The sequence below is a fragment of the Haemaphysalis longicornis genome, unplaced genomic scaffold, assembly GCF_048455015.1.
Source record: "Haemaphysalis longicornis isolate Haplotype H1 unplaced genomic scaffold, Haemaphysalis longicornis Haplotype H1 scaffold_10, whole genome shotgun sequence".
Classification (NCBI taxonomy): domain Eukaryota; kingdom Metazoa; phylum Arthropoda; class Arachnida; order Ixodida; family Ixodidae; genus Haemaphysalis; species Haemaphysalis longicornis.
This window is the reverse complement of record NW_027526204.1, coordinates 115,527,726-115,547,145: the sequence shown is the minus strand read 5'-3', so window position 1 is coordinate 115,547,145 and position 19,420 is coordinate 115,527,726. Positions and strand designations below refer to the sequence as shown.

General features: G+C 49.0%; 1 protein-coding gene across 4 annotated transcripts in view; it reads right to left on the bottom strand.

Moving 5' to 3' along the window:
- Nucleotides 1-19,420, bottom strand: part of LOC144159162 (uncharacterized) — a 68,062-nt gene that overhangs the window by 14,550 nt on the left and 34,092 nt on the right. For all 4 annotated transcript variants that reach the window (XM_077690485.1, XM_077690488.1, XM_077690487.1 and 1 more), the window contains one exon: nt 18,217-18,306. Coding sequence is in view for 3 of the 4 variants with exons in the window: in XM_077690488.1 (XP_077546614.1) it covers nt 18,217-18,306 (90 nt within the window). In the remaining variant the exon portion in view is untranslated. The remainder of the gene's footprint in view (nt 1-18,216; nt 18,307-19,420) is intronic.

The following is a 19,420-nucleotide window of genomic DNA, read 5'->3' as shown; positions in this document are numbered from 1 at the left end:
AGCGGTTTTTCTTTTTCTTGAGGCGCTTGATGTGCCTTCGCTTATCAACATTACCGTTTTGTGAAACGCCTTCTGTAAAGTTAGCTTTCCTGCGGTGCGTTTTAACGCCGACGACCCACACCATCGGTGAGGCACCAGAAGCGTAGCTCTACCTGCTGCGCCACGCATGCGCAATGGCGCTCCCGCTTGCAATCGGAGCGGAGCGGACCGTAAGAAACGGTTAGTTAAAACTCTCTATTTACGGAACGTCTCAGATAGCCGAGTCGGCGCTCCTGCTTATATCTGCCTCCGTCGATTGGTTCCACGCGAGCAGCCGCCAAAGAACATTGCAGTTTCATCTCGGGAAAGCGTGCCTGCTGCCGAGATGTGGCCTACGCATCTCGGCAGCAGGCACACATGTTTCATGTGTCGCCACCAAGTAGCGCCCTCAACTGGCACTTTCCCCAGACGCAGTTCCATACTCCGCTAATCTAAACCACGCGATGTTTACGCGGGAGGTTCAAACACAATACGCAACAATATGCTCGCTGCTCTCTTGTGCGGGGTTAATCCGAACGATCCGAACCACGCGAATTTGCGCGGGAGGTTCAAACACGATTTGCAATATGCTGGCCGGCTGCGGCGGCGCACTGCGAGGTAGCAGCAGAGTAACGCACGCCGCCCTACGTTCGCTGATCACGCGAACACTTCCTGAGACGCAGCAGAAATGCGCCGTGACCGAGAAGACTGCAGCTCGCGCTGCGCACAAATTTCATATCAGGGAGTGTAGTAATCGTCAGTGCATTTTTTACGCCCATCCGTGCTTTTGTTCATTTTTCGCAATCATCTGATAACCACACACCGCCGTTACTGGCGACTGCGCAACTTGCCAAAGGGTCATCGGTGGAGGCGAGGGAAAAAATAGCTGTGAAAGAGCTGTCAGCGGTGGTGAGGAAGGAGCCCTGGAATTGCGCCGAGTAAATCGATGACACCGGAATGAAAACTGGGGGGGGGGGGGGGGGGGGGTTAGACATATACTGCTTCGCAGTAAAACGACCGTCTATGAAGATTTAGGCGCACGTTAAAGGTGCCCTGGTGGTCATAATTAATCCGGAGCCCTTCACTACGGCCAGCCTCATAGTCCAGGTGTCGCTTCGGTGCTTTAAACGTCACAAATCTCAATCGACGCTGAACAAACCGCCTTTTGTATACCGGAACGTATAACAACACCGTGCCGAAACTGACCTTCGCAAAAAGGAGAACACAACACCGTGATTTGTTCTATGCAGACATGATGAACAAATCAAAGTCTCCTTCTTAAGAGAAATATTATTAAAACCAAATCCTTTTCCCACGCAACCTGAGGCAAAGTCAAGTTCCGATGTCCGAACTGCTTCGACTGCGTCGGAGTGGCGCGATCGAATTGTCGTCGGCTTCAAACACTCCGACCGCGGCAAGAGTTTTTTGCTTGAAGCGCTTGATGTGCCCTTGTGGAAACCCATTGTGCAAGTTGGCTTTCCTGCAGTGTGTTTTGGGCGTAACGATTTGGATTTTCGAATTTGATTTTGGGCTTTGAAGACATTGACCTTCGACCAGCGTTTCAACCATCCTTCACTTCACCCACGATCATCATCATCGTCATGGTGAGAGAAAGTCCGCTTTGCTGTAGTGCGCGGTTTGGCGTAACGTCGCCATTAGAGCCACTAGATGAAGTTGAAGCGTAGCTTATTTAGTGGCTCTAGTCGCCACCGGTGAGGTGCGGAAAGCTTCGCTGTAAGAGTGAGCTCTGCATAAAACGTAAACATAACAACTCTGGATTTGTCGCGCGCGCGTTGATCCCGTGTTCCGTCTTTGAAGGAATTGCAGTATGAGTGGTAGAAGGTACACAAAATTGCTAACCCACACTTAAGCATCTCGTGTCGTGAAGTTGGCAAAAGAATGTCGGTACTCTACTTTTAAGACTGTAGGTATATTCTAGGGCTCCTTAAATGCAAAAACTTTGGTCCGTCTGTCTGACCCTCGATCCCACCGCCCGGCGAGGTGTTAGAAGAGTTTCTTGGACGCGACGTTCATATGAGCAAAACATTTCGAAATTAATAAATCTGGTGGCAATGTCTATACCTGTCAAAAATGTAGAGCAAAAAGATAAGCATTTTTGAGCAAGGAATATTACATAAGTGACATTTTGATTGTTTTTTAATAACAAACACATGGCTGCTTGATTTTTGCGACAGAAAATAAACTATGCCTGAAAAATGTTTTCACCTCACAATGCAAAAAGCGCTCCCGGCACGCTCTTGTGGCCAGTTCAATAGACACAAAAGGTTCCAGTAGATGAAGGGAGCAGTGGAACGCGGCAACAATGAATTGACTACAGCAAACCTCTACTGTGTTCTCGTAGAAGGAGAGCAACGGGAGGAAAAGAGCCCGAGATGTGGGAGGGAACGGAACGAGAGGCATCTGGGTGTCACAGGTGGCAGAAGACGATAGTCTTTTGACGCATGCAACGAAGTGAGCAGATACACGGCCAGTTTGCATAAAGGAAGACCGTTGCAGACTTCGTAAATGTACCCTTGATGTACCCTTCGTAAATGTAGCCGCTTGATTTACTTTAAACAAAACAATATAAATTTATGCGTGAGTGTAGTAAACAATCTAAATTTATGCGCGAGTGTAGAAACTTTGGTACCACCATTGCTCCTGCACCGATTACAATATCATCATCACTGCCGATAATCACGTAGGACGCTCGCTCGAGCTACTTCATCCTTCTCATACTCGCCGTCAAAGCCCTTTCGATCTACAAGGTCGCTCTTTTTTGCACGGAGGTGTTTGTCCCTTGGACTTAGATTCCCACAATCAGGTTGCTGCTGGCTTCAGATAACGCAAGAAAATGCTGCTAATCGACCCCTGACGGAATGATGGCACAACAGATCTATTGGGACATCACCGCGAACTCTGCCGCGAGAAAGAGCGAGAGGCAGGTACCCACACCAACAGCATACAAACCTGTTCCAAGTACAATCGCTGTATTTTGGGTGAAATCTCAGATCACTCTATGTGTCGTGGAATGCGCTGTGAGGCACAAACAATCGTGAGTTATAGGAAATACCAGCACCGGAAGCCGTCCCCGCACATACGGGCCTGCTGAGAGGTGAAGGTGCCGACGTGTGCGAACAGGAGGCTCCTGGCGATGGCGAGTGAGCTGAAGGTGTTGGAGGAGCATCGGATGGTCAAGTGGTGACGGGCGTGGCCGCGAAGTTCTATAGAAACATCAAGGGCAGATCAACAGATGGTCCAACTAGGCTTTTGCCTTCCCATTCTTAGAACGGTTGAGCATTAGCGGTAGTAGGGCAGGTCATCTCCCTCAGCCACCTACACGAATAGGTCTACGCTTTGCAACGTTAGATCTGACGGCGACGCACACACACGATGTTGCAAGCTCTACCGTCCCGTTTCTCAGCATCGAACCGTCGCTGCTGTCGCGGTAGGCAACGTGAATAGTGCTCCTCAATTCCGTACAGCGGTAGTCGCCCTTGCAACTACACAGGCTGTCCGGGCAGTTGCACTTCACCACGGGTAGCTCGTAGGGAATCCTAGTCGAATCGGCATCGGTCGATGTGGTGAACCGGCACGTCGCACGGTCTTCGATCCTCAAGGCCTCCGGCCTGGGTGTGCAGGCTTCCCTGCTGGCGTTGAAGTACCTCACGGCAAATTTAATTCCTTCAGCGAGGACAGGCTCCGAGGCCGGCACTGTCAGGAAAGCACAGACCAGAACCAGTTCGAGAAAGTGCATGTCGAGCTGGTGTTGCAGAGGACCTTCGTCAGACGTTGCCAACTCCTGAGCGAGGTACTAGGTTGTCCAAGATGCTGATGCTGAAGCTTCTTGACCACGCAGTAGCATTTTGTGGTGCTCCTTCGTGATCAAAAACAAAAATATACGTACAGTTTAGTGCGTAAGTCGACAGATTTTTAAACCTAAAAATGGTGTTAGCGGAGGCTAATATTCATGAATGTAACGATGCAGAGCAAGCTCAAGCTTTGAAAGCGCAATTGGCTTATAACAAAGACCTGTGTAAAACGCCGACTATACCAAGGTCACTCGGGGTTGCTTGAAGCGGATGTCGGATGAGCAGGCATAGTCGACGGCCTTGTCGACTAGGATGGATGCTCTTTATGTTCAGCGGCGTTACCGCGCCCGGAGAGAGAATACGCGCTAGCGTTATCTGCCCGCTTCCCATTGGAAGGATAACTGAATTTGTGCACTAGAAAGTGCCGGGGAAACCCTTTATTCCAGATATTTCAGTTCCGCTTTCCTGTGTTGTTGCTTTGATTTCGGTATTGTCTCTGTTATCCGAACGAAAATATGGCTTGATTTTTTTCTTGTGAGTGGCTTTTTTTTTGTTTTGTGCTGCTCTGCTTGTTATGCTGCGCTCCGAAGACGGAAACAAACCACTACGACACACAAAAACACGCCCCCTCCACGCGTTCGGGAATACACCGCGGTGCAATGTTAGCTTTGTATTGCTGCTAATGGTGAAATGAGCTAGTGTTTTAACAAAGTAGCGTTGTTCTCGATTGTACGATTTGTGGTCTGCAAAATTGCAGTGTAATGTCTTCTGCTTCTTACTGGACGATGCTATCAACTTTGCGTAGTGACGTCAAGGGTTAGAGGGCTGAACGCTAGAGAGACAGATAACCAATTTTTGTGGAGTACACGCTCTCTATCGCAAATGAAAGGGCATCAATTGAAACACTTTCAACCACAACGGGTTTCCTGCTAGGGTCATAGAACATGTGAAAGCAGACATTTTAGAAGACATTTTAGACAATTTAGATTTAGAACAGACATTTTAGATCTACAAGCCTCGGGTATGCTGTCAAAAGGAAGGCTGGCAACCATGACAGTGAGGCGTGTAATAACATATTTTTAACTGTACGTGAAATGAGAAGCGGTATTTAAAAAGTCGTCCCGAGTTACAGCACTAATAAAATGCCTTGTTTTTTTTTATCGAGACACGGGCCGGAGGCTGCACACCTCTGTAACCCATGCGGGGGCCTAAAGGGTGTTGGTCCATTTCGCTGGGGGAGCTGGCATGCCCCTGTAACCCTGCTTCTGGGGAGCGCGAGTGTCGAGTTACGGAGAGTGGTAGAACTGGCCCTCCTGGGTGGCCCCAACCTCCACGAGGTTCCCGCTGGGAAACGGCGGAACTTCCGAAAGGGGGTGAAGTCGGCTAATAGGGGTCACCCACTGGCTGCGCGGCATTGGACGGCAGTCGCAGGGTGGAAAGAAAGGTATCGATCCTTAGGCAGCCCGGGCAATTACCGCGGGTCTGCACACCCCCCTGCCGGGAGAGACGGGCGGTTTTGCTTTTCCGTCTCTCCGTCACAACGCGAGAGGAGACTGGTTGCATCTCTGCGAGTGGGTTGGTGGGCTGCTTCGGCGCCCCCCCTGCGATCCACGGGTGAACCCTGCAAGTCGGTCTCGGGTCTTGCGGACAAATCTCCCCGGGGGACGTTATCACCCCTCGGACCGATCACCCGCATGACCTTTGGGATGAGGCCTTCTTGTTCAAGCCTGTGCGCCTGATGCATGAGCAGAGCTTAACCCGCCGGTGGGACTTAGGGAGGCCCGGAGGGACTAGCCCCCTCTCCGGGCGGTCCGTTGCCCTGTGTCTCCCCCTTCGGGGATGTCTCTCTCGGTTGCCCTCGGGCCGGTGGACGATGTGCAGACTGCCCGTCTCAATGACGAAACGTGCCTCGGACCGTTGAGGCGGATGACCACTTTCCTTGGTTCGTCTGGTACGGCAACCTACGACTATTAGTCGTAGGCCTATTTCTATTTTTATTTCTATTCCTGTATGCGGTTTTTGAGTCCCGCATTGAAACCGACGGGGTTGTTTGTATACGTACGGTAGTGTCACGTTTACACACTACATGGCGCCACCTTTCAGATTTAATAAGCTTTAGTGCCGAATCAAACTTATTTCTTCCAATTTAGTTACATGTTCATGGTGGTTCCCCATTGTATAAAACGCTTGCTTTCATATAAGATAGAAGACATTGTTGGGAATCAGCCATCCAGACGCTGTCACCATTGTTGGGACTGGTCCATCTCACCGCAGCCACCGGCGCAGCGACGTTGCCTTGCTCCGTCCGCTATCGACGCGGCGCAGAGCAGAGCGATTAAGTTCTTGAGCCGATGAAAATTTGAAGCAACATTTATATACAGTATGTACAAGGGCAACAAAAGCGTTAAATGGCTCGCACAAAGGCGACAGCACGTCTCTAATCAGTGCCTCCGAAAAGTGCCGCGCTCGCTGTGCTTCCGGGTAGGTTTTATACAACCGGGAGTACGTTGCTGTCCGCGAGAAGTCTGAATCGCTCCAATCAGGACTCTCGCTAGCCGAAGTTTGAATCCGACGAATGGAGGCGAAGCGGTTGCGTCAGCCGAGCCACCGCGACGGGTAAAGGGAAGGCGACACAGCGGGCCCCTCTCCAGGCATGTGGCTGCGCGTCTGCCGCGGGCCGCTCGTCCGAGGCATGATTCGGCCCAGCCGTTGAGAAGTGAAAAAGAGAGGCGACTCTGGCGCCTGCAAGTTGGGGCACGTCTGCCGCAGGCGGTTTGACAGAGGCGCGAATCGGCCCCGCCGCCGTGCGTCGCCAGATGAAGCGAAGTTGGGCTAGGCGCTCTGGCACATGTACTCCACAAAAATCGGTTGTCTGTCTATTTAACATTCTTGCTTTGATAACCGAGGTGGGGAATAAGGACGATCATCGCACTGTCTCGTATGGCAACGCATCAGCAAGGCTAAGAAAGCACGTTGTCAGTCCAACCAGGACTCAACAGAGATAGCAAATTGGTTTCTTGAAACCAAAATAAAATACTGCTTGAAAAACTGCAAATATCGAAAATGAGCCCATCCACTATAACGTCTATTTCGTTGCGTAATCAAAACAAAACCGGTGTACCTCCTACTTCATGGAAAGTTCTTTGAAAATAACCTCGGTGCAATGAATATTGGGATCCGTTTAAGGTGACCGTGATGTAGTTAACCGAATTGCCATCATGTTAACATGCACCGCAATAAAGTTTCAAAAAAAAAAGGTTGGAGGAAAGATTAGAGCTTTAAAAGCTGATACCTCACAGCCCGCAGTTAAAGTTGCACGGTGCAAGCACTCCGTACAGAAGGTGACCATAGGCACTGACGACGGAAGGGGGGGGGGGGGGGTCCGAGCACCCACCAGTGCACTAACGCTACCCCCCCACTACCATAGCTGTACTACCTACATCATTTTAGGTTTCTTTTGAGTTCCTGTACCTTTGAAGTGAAAATTTTATTGTGGCTCAAAGCGAACTACATCACTGTTAGTGCGGAAGTGCATGCCTTGTAATGTATACTTTCTACTTATTCCTTCAAATCCCGACCATAGGCGGACAAGCGCACTCAAAGTGGCAGCTGAGGTTCGTCATCCGAATTTCTTTACTTCATTTATTTTAATTTTGAGTGAGCAGCATGCACACAGAAAAAAACTGCATTTAAATATACACACACGAACGACACTATCATATTTTTAAAGAGAAGGATGTAGACTACTAACAATCAATTTCTAATGTTAGAACTTTTTTATCACCAGCTTGTCAAATGCACGAGAGTGTTGTGTGCATCAGTATCACTGCTCTTTTTAGTAGGCGATACTAATGACTAATGGAAAAAAGCTGTTATAATTTACAACATTTATTAGGAATGAAGACATTTCTACTTGTATGCAGAGGTCACAAATATATGTAATTTATTCAGTAAACAAAATGGGGCCAAGCCGGATTTACCGTAAAAACCCGCGCATAGTTCGAGATGTAATTCGGGGATAGCAAACGCGAGAATAAACGTTTTCACGCAAACATAGTTCGACGAAAACAGAAAAATGCATTTATTTCCACACTTGATTATTCGTCGTCCTCGTCTGACGCACTCTTTTTCGAAGCTCCCTCGTCGGAAATGTCCTCCCACAGCACCTCATCCTCCGTGCCATCAAGCGCGTTTGAGATGGAGCACTTTTTGAAGGCATGACAAACGAGCACCTCGGGAATGCAGGCCCACGCTTCGGCGATCCATGAGCAGAGCAGAGCTGGCGAGGCCCCTTTTAGCCGTCCGGCAGGGGTCACTTCTGGCTCTCCGGGCCTCATCCACTCCATATTGGCGGTGAGATCTTTGAGTGGCGCCCCCTGGCTCTGACGTCGGCTTAGGGATTCGCGCCGCTGTCGTCTGCTACACTCCGCTTGTGAGGGGCAACAGTGCCTGGGCTAGAAATCGCCCGCTTCGTTGCTGTAGTGCGTTAAAAAGCGTATTTCTAGCGACTCAGTTATTTTGCCAGCTTCTGACGCATCTGAATAATTTGAAGCTGTATCCCCCACAAGTTTGCAAGACACGAAGAGATAGAGAACAACTTTCTTCAGAGTATCGCTCAGAAGATCGTGTGTAACTCGTCCTTTCTTGCTTATTAGCGAGGATCAGCGATCAGAGCTTCTCGATAAGTATTCAAAATGCGTAGGCTTCCCTGCAGTATTTTGAGATGCTCCTATGAAGACAGTCTAATACTACGTACCAAGCAGCAGCCTCTACACGCTCATCGCACAGCAGGAAATAAAGCGGCTTTCTTCTGTTTCTATCGTTGTTGTCTTGTATCGGATTAATGTTTCTGGCTTTTTTTTTCTGCCCAACGCATTAATTTTTCTGCGCCGTCACCAACTTCTTATTAGAAGGTTTCGGGATGTTTGGGAGCCTCACAAAGGTCGTGTGGATATTTCCTTCATTTTGTATGGCATACATTCCCTTCTTCAGAAATTGGCTTTCATTACGGCTGCGTGCAAGAAGCTGCATATCCGCAGCGTGCTTTGTTTATTCACATGCAAACACAATGAGAAGGTTTGTGCTACGCCACCGCGATCGCGCCCTAAACAACGTGGTCCACAGTACTCGAAGGCGGCTTTTGTGCTCCGAATTTATATCGTAATTATATCGTTTTCATAACGAACTGACATTCAACTCGAACAATGATGACATGATTACGGTGTTGAAGGCATGATATACTCGCTAACTAACGTAATAAATAGTATACCTGCATATATTATAAGACTCGAAACCGAAGGAGAATTCCAAGTAGCTCTTTATTGCTTTTCAACCCTTCCAGGCGCGAAGAACAAATCCTATTCTACTCGGGATGGCGTTCTATGATTTGAAGAAAATTACTTTTACTCTCTTGACCTGGACTGAGGACCCGGCCCACTAACCAGATCGATTTAATTGTTAAACAAAGTTTTCCCCTCCTCCCCTTACTCCTCCTCCTCCTCTTGAGTGCAGTTTTCCTATAACGCATATCCGAATATCGGGAAGACATGGCTGTGCAAAATGTTCCGAAATATCCCTCCAGGTCTTAACAAACATATATGTGTTACTATAAATTTAACGAAGACGTGACTCGTTTTGCTCAATAAACCTCCATACTGGTTAGATGCCTGGTATAGAATCAGCACGCGCGTATATACACACTGGGTTATTTGGAACTCAACCCACAGTTTTTGCAGTTTATAGTGCATGTCGGCAAACTTTCATGCCTTGACAACGTAAAGTGATGTGACAAAACGCGTTCGAGCGTTCGGCAAGGTTGCAAAAACTGTTTTACCTTACATATGATTACTGGGAATCGTGATGCCTTCTGCCAAAGCCGACAGCCCTGAAGGCCTAGAATTTGTTTTGGTCTTCCATTTTCGCTGTTGTCGGTTATTAGCAGCTGACTGTTCCTTTTGTTCGAATGCTTACATGAGAAGCTGACGCCTAGCTCCGACTCTTCGCGCTCCGCACAGGACCGGCTTCGCAAGGAATGGGGTGGCGCCGGCAATGTTTCTCCCGTAGCGGTACCCAAAACTATACTTTAATTGAACCATGAGCTGGTGTATGCGATTTTAAGCCTATTATTATGATAAAAAGTTACCCACACCCAATTCTGGTGCGGGCAAGCATCAGACGTTGACCGAGCGCAAAGAAGCAGCAGGGAGAGCGATCCTGAGTGAAGCAGACGACAAATGCGAGAATCCCCAAGCTGACGTCACGGAGGCGCGCTTCGCAGCGCCGCCTGTGTTCGCGCTCACCGCCAATAGGGTGTATTCACAGGACGTTGGGCCGCGCGGCGGCGCTACCTGCGCGGCGGCGACGACGCCATATTTGAGGTTGCACTCCGCCGCGCGGGCGGCGCGTTTCCCGACGCGAAACGTGGTTTGCAGCGTGCTGCTGGCAAGAACGTTCGTGTGGACGGTGTTTTTTCTGCGTGGTTCGTGGGTTTGCGAATGCCTCGTCGTAACGAGTAGCTAGCATTGTTCTCGCTTCGAAAATCCGGTCTGCGCTGGTCTCCTACAACCGCAGACCCGAAGCAGGCCGCACGACAAAATCAACGCGCCGTGTATTTTTTTTTTGTATTTTTTTTCTTCCTTTCGCTGTTTCGAAGCGACGGCTAGGGCAGTGCTTGAAGGCTGTCTGTCTTCATCCGACGAATTCCCAAAGAAGTTATCGATAATATGGCTAATCAGTACCGAATCTGTTGGAGCCCGTTTCATTCAGGTGGGCCCCGGGACGATGGGCGTCGGAGCTTTCACCTCGCACCTCGTCACATGTTTGAAACATTAGCATGCTTAAGATGTTCACAAATTAAGGCATCCGGCGTACTTTATGGATGAGACGGACCATACTGGGCTCCCAGCCTCAACATGGGCTACTTCGAGTGTTAAGGTGAACGCACGCGTACATGCAATATCGCTTCCCAGGTAATTGCGGGCATCCAAATTAACCCAATTCTTCTTCGTCACCTTCGACTGTTCTCTAATGACCAAGCGTGTTACGTGATCAGGCGCTAAAGCTTGACGCTGGGTACAGTGTGACTACTTCAAAAACAGCGCAGAGACTAAAACGTTAATGTATGCAGGGACAAACTAGAGCAGCCTTTATCACTTCTCTCTGCGCTGATTTCGAAGTAGCCAAAGCGTGTTCCATAATCTTGTTCTGCTTATAATTTCCGCTTCGTCTTTACCAAAAAAAAAAGACTTGAAAATCATCGGTGGGATCTTTGTCGTCACCACCATACCTAATTTTATCACGTACTTACACCGCAATGGTTTCCACCCAGACCCTGTGCGTAATTGTTCCGCTTCATTAGAAGCTCAAATGGACGACCTTTGTGCGTTTAAAGCACAGAACACTGTCGCCAGAGAACCTAGCTCGCCGTTTCTCTTACTCTTCAAGAAGCGCGCAACATGCCTGGGTGGCACGGTAAAACCAGCTCCTCATCTCACACGCCACCATCACATCAAGTATCCTCGCAGCCTTGGGTGAAGAAATTTTCTCAACTCACGCCACGGTCGCTTCAAGCAACGGAGGAAATCGGTGCACGGGGATGACACCGATCGAGATAGTGCGAAATCACCAAAACGGACAGGGTTATGCACGCCGCTGGCCGCGGCTGTCAAACCATCGGACAGTTGCATTCGTCGCACGAAACCATACCGTCCTCAAGCACTGCCCTGGCCTTCGCTTCGAAAAAAACAAAAAAACCGGCTTGCTTGCTTTCACCGTTCGGCCTGCTTCGGGTCTGCGGTTGTAGGAGACGTGAAGAGCGCATCCGTAATTTCGCAGCGAAAACAATGCTGGCTACTCGTTACGACCACGCATTCTCAAAACACACGAATCACGCAGAGAAAAACACCGTCCACATGCACGAACGTTCTTGCCAGCACCACGCCGCAAACAACGTTTCGTGTCGGGAAACGCGCTGCCCGCGCGGCGGAGTGCAACCTCAAATATGGCGTCGCCGCAGCCGCGCAGGTAGCGCCGCCGCGCGGTCCAAGGCCCTGTGAATACACCCTATACTGGCGCATGATGTGGTCCTTAAACGGCTTATTAAGAGACACATCAAGTGGCTGCAGCTGGGATGTCATCCTTCCCGGGATGACGACGAGTTCGGTGCGGGAGTCGCGCAGCAGTCGCTTCCCGAAGTCCGCCGGATGACACCGAAACGCGTTGAGCACAAGCATCGATGGGAGCCCCAGCAGTGCTCCGGGCCGTCGACACCACACAGACTTGATCCAGTCCAGCACTAGCGATTCGTCCATCCACCCTTTGTCCTGGCAGCGGACAACATTTTTTGGGAACGTCTCCCCCTTAGGCAGCGTATCTCGTTTAAACACCACGTAGTAGAAGTAGAGCCACTTTATTTTGCATAGCGTTCAGGGCAGAGGGGTGGCGGAGGCCCAAAAAGCCCCCGCGACGTCCTCAGGGCTCTGTCAGTGACGGCTTCTTACGTTGCGAGGTCAGAGCTCCCCAGAGCCTGCTCCCAGTGAGAGGGGGAGGGAAATGGGGGAAGGGGTCACGCGGACACTCACAGAGGGAGTGGAATAGTGTGTCCAGCGCGCCACATGAGGGGCAGTGAGGGGAGGCGAATTGATGTGGGTGGATGTGCACAAGGAGAATGCGGTGTGCGAAAGTCAGGGTCTGCAAGAGCCGCCACATGTGCGCTGCCGGCGGAGTAAGTAGGGTGGCAACTTGCGACCGTCTACCCTTCAGTACATTACAGTTACCCGCGTTTTCTCGTTCCCAGTTGATCGTACGGTAACTTGCCTGGAGCCTTTTTTATGCACCGTTAAAGCCGAGGGCATATCGAGGTACACCGGCGTCTGGTCAGCGTTGCCGATCTGGCCTAGCTGAAAGGGGACTGCCTTTTGCAATGAAATCACGTGCTTCTAAAAGGCCACAAGCAGCTCTTTGTAGCTTTCTGGCAGCTTCTGCGAGATCGACGTACGCCGACGTAGGGAGAACCCAGCGCGCCGCATGAAGCGAGACACCCAATGCTTGCTTGCCTTGAAGTCCGCCCGTTGAATGCCTTTGTCTCGAGCGATCTCCCTTGCCTTTGCTTGCAGCAGCTCGATGTTCACAGCGAGATGTGCAGCTCGTTTCTCCCGAACAAAGTCCGTCAGCTCTCGTTCCACGTCGGGAAACGCTCCGTGTTTTGGTCCCAGGAAACTCTTTCTCTGGCCGCTGCATGCAAAAAGGGCTTCCATCTGCTTCCTCCAACCGCGAATGCTCCGCTCGTTCACGCCGAACTGCCGCTCCGCAGTACAGTTGCCGATGGTTTCGGCAGCAGAAATAACTTTTCTTTAAAGGCATCCGAGTATTGCCTGCGCGGTCCTGACATGGCGTAAAATCACAGAAGTAAAATCGTGGCCCTCGTGATGTGCGTTAAGTGATTGCAATGGCCTCTGTTGCACGCCTGTACCTGTAGGTCTCTAGGACTAACGCCACTAATGCTACCTAACGCAGAAGCGCGCAGACACCTGATGATGATGATAACACCGCTTAGGACTAACGCCACCAACGCCTCTAACGCTACCTAACACAGAAACGCGCGGACACCTGATGATGATGATAGCACTGCTTAGGACTAACGCCACCAACGCCTCTAACGCTACCTAACGCAGAAACGCGCGGACACCTGATGATGATGATAGCACCGCCTAGGACTAACGCCACCAACGCCTCTAACGCTACCTAACGCAGAAGCGCGCAGACACCTGCTGATGATGATACCACCACCTAGGACTAACGCCACCAACGCTACCTAACGCAGAAGCGCGCAGACACCTGATGATGATGATAGCACCCCCTAGGACTAACCCCACCGCCTCTAACGCAGACGCGCGCAGACATTTTTAGATGCGACTGCATCTCATTCACTCGCCTTGACCCTGCATCCGGCGTCGTCGGCGTCCGCCCCTCCCCCATTCTCCTCGCCGCGCCAGCTGCGCTCTCCGCCGCTCACCCCCTCATCTCCGATAACGAACACTCTCTCGCGAGGGGCATTGGATTCGATTCGATTGGCTTGGATTAAAATGGATTGTGTTGCGTCATAGCCGCGGCAGACGCACTGGCGCCGGCACGTCCCCTCACCGTCATGTGCGCTATCAAACGCGGTGCCTGCGCCGCTCCGCTCCATCGTTCCAGCGCCGTTCCTCCGCTGTCCAACGCTGCAACGTGAACCCCCTATGCGTCGCATCTACACAGGGGTTCCCGCGAGGGGAGGTGGGAGTTTTTTTAATGCGATAGATTGCCCTACGGCATAACAGGGAGGTTTATAGGTGCGCAGACAACTGATGATGACGATAGCGCCGTCTACGACTAACGCCACCAACGCTACCTAACGCAGAAGCGCGCAGACACCTGATGATGATAGCGCCGCCTAGGACTAACGCCACCAACGCCTCTAAAGCTACCTAACACAGAAGCGCGCAGACACCTGATGATAATGATAGCACCGCCTAGGACTAACGCCACCAACGCCTGTAACGGTACCGAACGCAGAAGCGCGCAGACACCTGATGATGATGATAGCACCGCATAGGACTAACACCACCAAAGCTACCTAATGCAGAAGCGCGTAGACACCTGATGATCTGCACTGAGGTAACTCAAACAACAATAAAAAGCTGCACTGAAACTGTTTTCAATAAATGCTGCTAGGCCTCACATTACACAGAAAAAAGGGATAAATGGTTAATGGCCGAACGTTTAGCATTAACACAACTTTTTTTTGCAGCAAGCGCCCACAAAACAAAAGCACATCATGTTATAGTACTCACAAAACACTGACACAGTTCTGAACTTGGGCTGAGGTACAGCAGGCCAAGCAATAAAAGCACCTTCTGCGCATGAAAGCACTTTTGGCATATTCTGGACAATACTACTTTGGACCACCCAAACATAAAACGTCCGAACTTTTTATTGAGCTTGAGGTTTTAAAAACTACTGTTTTCTAAGGATGTTTTTATTCATTGTTTGACTCACACTTTCCTGGCTGGGAGAATTGTTTCTAGTGCCCCGAGAATGACAGTCAGCTCCTGACATGACCGTGCCTACGCTGATCTTGTTAGCCACTAGTTTGCTCTTTTAAACCATGAACACGGGTGTAATGGACTTCAGGTGCCATCAAAAGCGCAGAGAAAATGCAAAGAACACTTGCACATGTGCAGGGAGTTCAGGGCGATTAAAATTACTATTTTGCAATTCAAAATAACTTCCTACACATGCACGTACTGTGCTCTGAGCACTCCCAGTCCCTTTTTTGCTACTCCAATACTGCCAGTCAATACTGTTTTCCGTTTTCATCCTCAAGATCAAGGTAGTACAACATAGCGCTCTATTGTCTTTATTAGGCCACTAAGATGCACAACAATTTGTGAGAATTCCTGAAGACGAGTGAAAAAACAGCGCTAAAAAGACAGGACAAGAAATGACACAGGACCACGGCGCTGACTAACAACCAAATGTGTTTTATTTCTTCAGTCAGCATTTATACTTCACCATTATCACAAAGCAATGACAAACAAATTGATTGGAATACTCACCCTGCGCAGAGGCTAAGGGGCGATCAATCAGACATGAATTTTATCTCTTTTGGAAGGAGGGAATCGAGGGGAGGCTAACACATGCCTCGCCACTGTTGTGAATGTGATAGGCTTCTGAAATGAGACGCGCGCATTCATCATGGTATTTTGACAAGAAAAGGTATCTTCAAAAATTGGGTGGCACTTGCATTTCTTACAGTTCTTACAATGAATGGATAACTGACTATCAGCAGCTTGTTTTTTCATCTTATTCGAATGTTCCCGCAAGCGGTCATTCGCGCACCGCCCCGTTTGACCGATATAATAATTCCCGCAAGAAAGAGGAATTTTGTAAACAACACCTTGGCAACATTCAACAAACTTCTGCTTATGTTTCTTAGTACATCCTCTTGTTTTCCTCCTCCCCTCTCGATTCACTTTCTGGCACAGACTACCGAGCTTATTTTTGGCAGAAAACAATAGCTTAACGCCTGCCCTGCCGACCTTCTTGAGATTGTGCGCCACCTTGTGCACATATGGGATGACGGCTATTTTTTGCTGCGAGTTTGTCTCCGATTGTATGGCAACTGAGCGTTTTTTCTTAAGGCCTGCTAAGAGGCTTTCAGCAATGTTAGCCAAAAGCGTTGCTGGAAAACCTGCAAGCTTCAGGCATGCTACTTGCGACAGAAAACTTTCATCAACTTGGTGGTCACAAGACCTACTTAGCGCCGCCTTCATGCACGCTGTTGCAATGCCGCGTTTTACAATCTTCGAGTGGGCAGACGAAAAAGGAAGAAGGCTCTTTTGAGACCTTGGCGCATAACGCCAACAGACATGGCTATCTGAGAACGCGAGCTCCAAGTCTAAGAAGCGTAGTTTGTTATCTGAAGGGTGCTCAGTAGTCAGTTCAAAACAGCTTAGTTCTGCGACAAACACGTCAAAGACAGCCTTAGCAGCAGGCTGCTCGTCAGAAGGGTTAGTGCTGTAAAATATTAAAAAGTCATCCACATATCGCATCACCTTAACCGCGCTCGTCTGACTTAGCTTGCTCTCAAGCTTACGGTCGTAGCTGGCTAATAAAATGTCACTAAGGACAGGGGCGATACAAGATCTTATGCACACACCTTTCCACTGTATAAAAAGCTTATCATCCAGGCAGATGAAGGTGGATTGCATATAGAACTTTAAAAATTCTAAAAACCTGTCTACAGTGGTTCCACATGCGTTCTGAAACTTAATAGCCCCGTATCTGTCAATGCAATTGCTCACTTCGGTACATACTTCTTCCTGAGGCAGCGAATAATATAAGTCCTTAATGTCCACGGAAAACGCACTCACACCCACTGGACATTCCTCCCGAAGATAGTCAGAGACAGTACCTGGTGTCCTAATGAGGTAGGGGTCGTCGACTTCAAGAAGACACAAGCATCTCTGCAGAAACCTACCAAGTTCTCGCTGCCAGGTTCCCCGCTCAGAAACAATGGCTCGGAACGGGCATAGTTCCTTGTGGGTCTTGGCACTGAAGAAGGCCGAAAGACTGGTCTCTTTGCAGGCCTTCACGGAGGATGCAAGTTTAGAAAGTCCGGCTCTCTTGCACAGCTGAACAGCCCTTGCTTTTACCTTCGCAGGAACCACTCTTTTTACTTCGTTGAAGTTACCACGGATGGCCGCATTTGCTTTTTCTTTGTAGAGACTTCGAGGCATCACGACAAATCCTCCTTCTTTATCGGAAAGGAGCAGCTTTAGCCCATCTTCTCGAAGAACGGTAACCCCTGTGCAAAGCCTAGCACTACTGCCTTTTTTAACCCGCTGAGGCAGGCAATCAACGCCTTCTCTGATACACCTGTCCATTTCATCCAATCTTGCTATACCAGCAGCTGTCCTCACCAGGCTGAGCAGCTCTGTCTTATCCAGATCAGGGTGCTCACAAAATTTCGGCCCAAGCTTGAGATCAGCCACGTTCTTCGGGATTGAGGCATCACCAAGCACCATGAGTTCTTGACCTTTTCCTTGAATTCGTTGCTTGCTCCTAGCCAGTCGAACGACTACGTTGCCCCATAGGATGTCTTTTTAGTGCTGTTTTTTCACTCGTAATCATGAACCAACCAGCCCAAATGCGTACCTTATTGCAATTCCTGAAGATCACGTAACTAAAACCAGGTTATTATTACAGAGCTAAAATCAATGTGTTTCACCGTTTTTTTTCATTGACAAGTAGGACTCTAGCATACTCGCAAAAAATAGTCAAACACGAGTTCATAATGAGCCAACAAAACTACTTGTTGCCAATACATGCAAACAGGCATTCCACACAGGGCGCCTTTCTCTCATGAAGTTCTGTAAACGGACCACACATTACCTCTCAAGTGAGGACATGACGGCCCAATATTGGCACTTTGTCCCATGAAGAAGCTTGCAGGAACAACTGTTGCATTGAAACTTCTTTTTCAAACACACATGACAAGCGAAATCGGCCCTTAAATTGAACCCATCTGCATGGCACGTTTTACAAATTTAAGGCTTTTGATCAGCGTGTGCACTAGCCATGTGCTTAGTTAAATGGTGCTTGCGAAGAAAGCTGCTCGAGCAAAGGCTGCATTTGAACGGCCTTTCTTTGGTGTGAGTGCGGATGTGCCTTACCACCGTATCTTTGTGACTAGAACTGTAGGGGCACAAGTGGCAGGCAAAATACTTTTTCCGGCTTGTACTAGGAGCTTTCTCAATGTACTGGGCACGTCGAGCAGTAGTCGACACCACATCAAAGTTCATGCCACAGTTCGATGTTGTAGCTGCGACTCCCACATTTCCAGTACCTGAAGATTCACTCGTAGGGTGAGGATTTTGATGAAGACTTGTGGCTGACCACTCTTGTAGGTTGTCACTTGCAGCTTCAAGAGGCGAAACTGCAATGACAAATGTGTGAGCATACGTGAGCAATAGGGTAATTTTATAAGTGAAGTGAACAGTGATTATTTCAAGACATATTCTGGAGAGCAAAATTTTAAATGAGGTTTAAACACTTCAGCAGAACTTGCTCACAACAAAATTTGTTCTCTTCATAAGGGGAATTAGACAGAACAAATTGTTTTGAGCTACTCGTTCATTTATCGTTACAATCTTCACTTTTTCATCATGAAACAGCTTCCTGTACATCTTGTTACTTCTGCAGCTGAATGCTTCATGACACCTTTCTTCACTCCTTTCATCAGCCCTTTTGCTGCACTCTCTATGCCTTGCTTTTAAATCCTCAGTCTCCTATCCTCACAGAATAGGCTTGTTAATGCTTGCCATGACTGTATTGACAAAACTTGGCCTGTAATACAATAACCACTGAATTCCTACGACCTAAGACTGTTCTTCAACAAACAGTTGACAAACGGACAGCGGTGCTTTCTTAGTTGAAAGCTAGACCCCTCCGTAGCTAGGTATCAGTCACTTGATGTAAGCACAAAAATATTTGTAACGTGCACTTCAAGACACTTAAAAAAGGTCTGAATACATCATGAGTAGGGCAAGATTAGAGCAGCCGTAAGGCCGAATGGCCAACAGCACCTGGGCTAAGTTTTAATTACAAATAAGGTCACGACTCTGCGATAAAATTTGTAACCCCGCTCCTTCTGTTTTCAATGTCCTGCATCTATCTCATGTTCATGCATCATTGCCGTGTTCACACGTGAAGCAGCAGAGATTTGTTATTAGGCAGCTTTCGTGTGTCCTTCTGGTGCGAGAAGTGTTCTTCAGGCAGGCACCATCACTGTTGGTGCCTTTAGTCATTTAGCATTGTACACAGCAAGTTTAAGTGCCAATTTATTCAGATGGGTTTATCCCTTTTTTGGCAACTGCTTGTGACATTCATCATGGGATGGGTGGAGACAGCCAAAAGAGGTGTGTATCCTGTTTGCGTGCACCATCACTTGTCCTGTGCCGCCCCAAAAAGGCCTCCCACTGCTTCTAAAGGGTGTTCCCATGGGGACCGTGTGTAGAATATGTGATGCCACCTTCCGGGAGAGAGCAGCC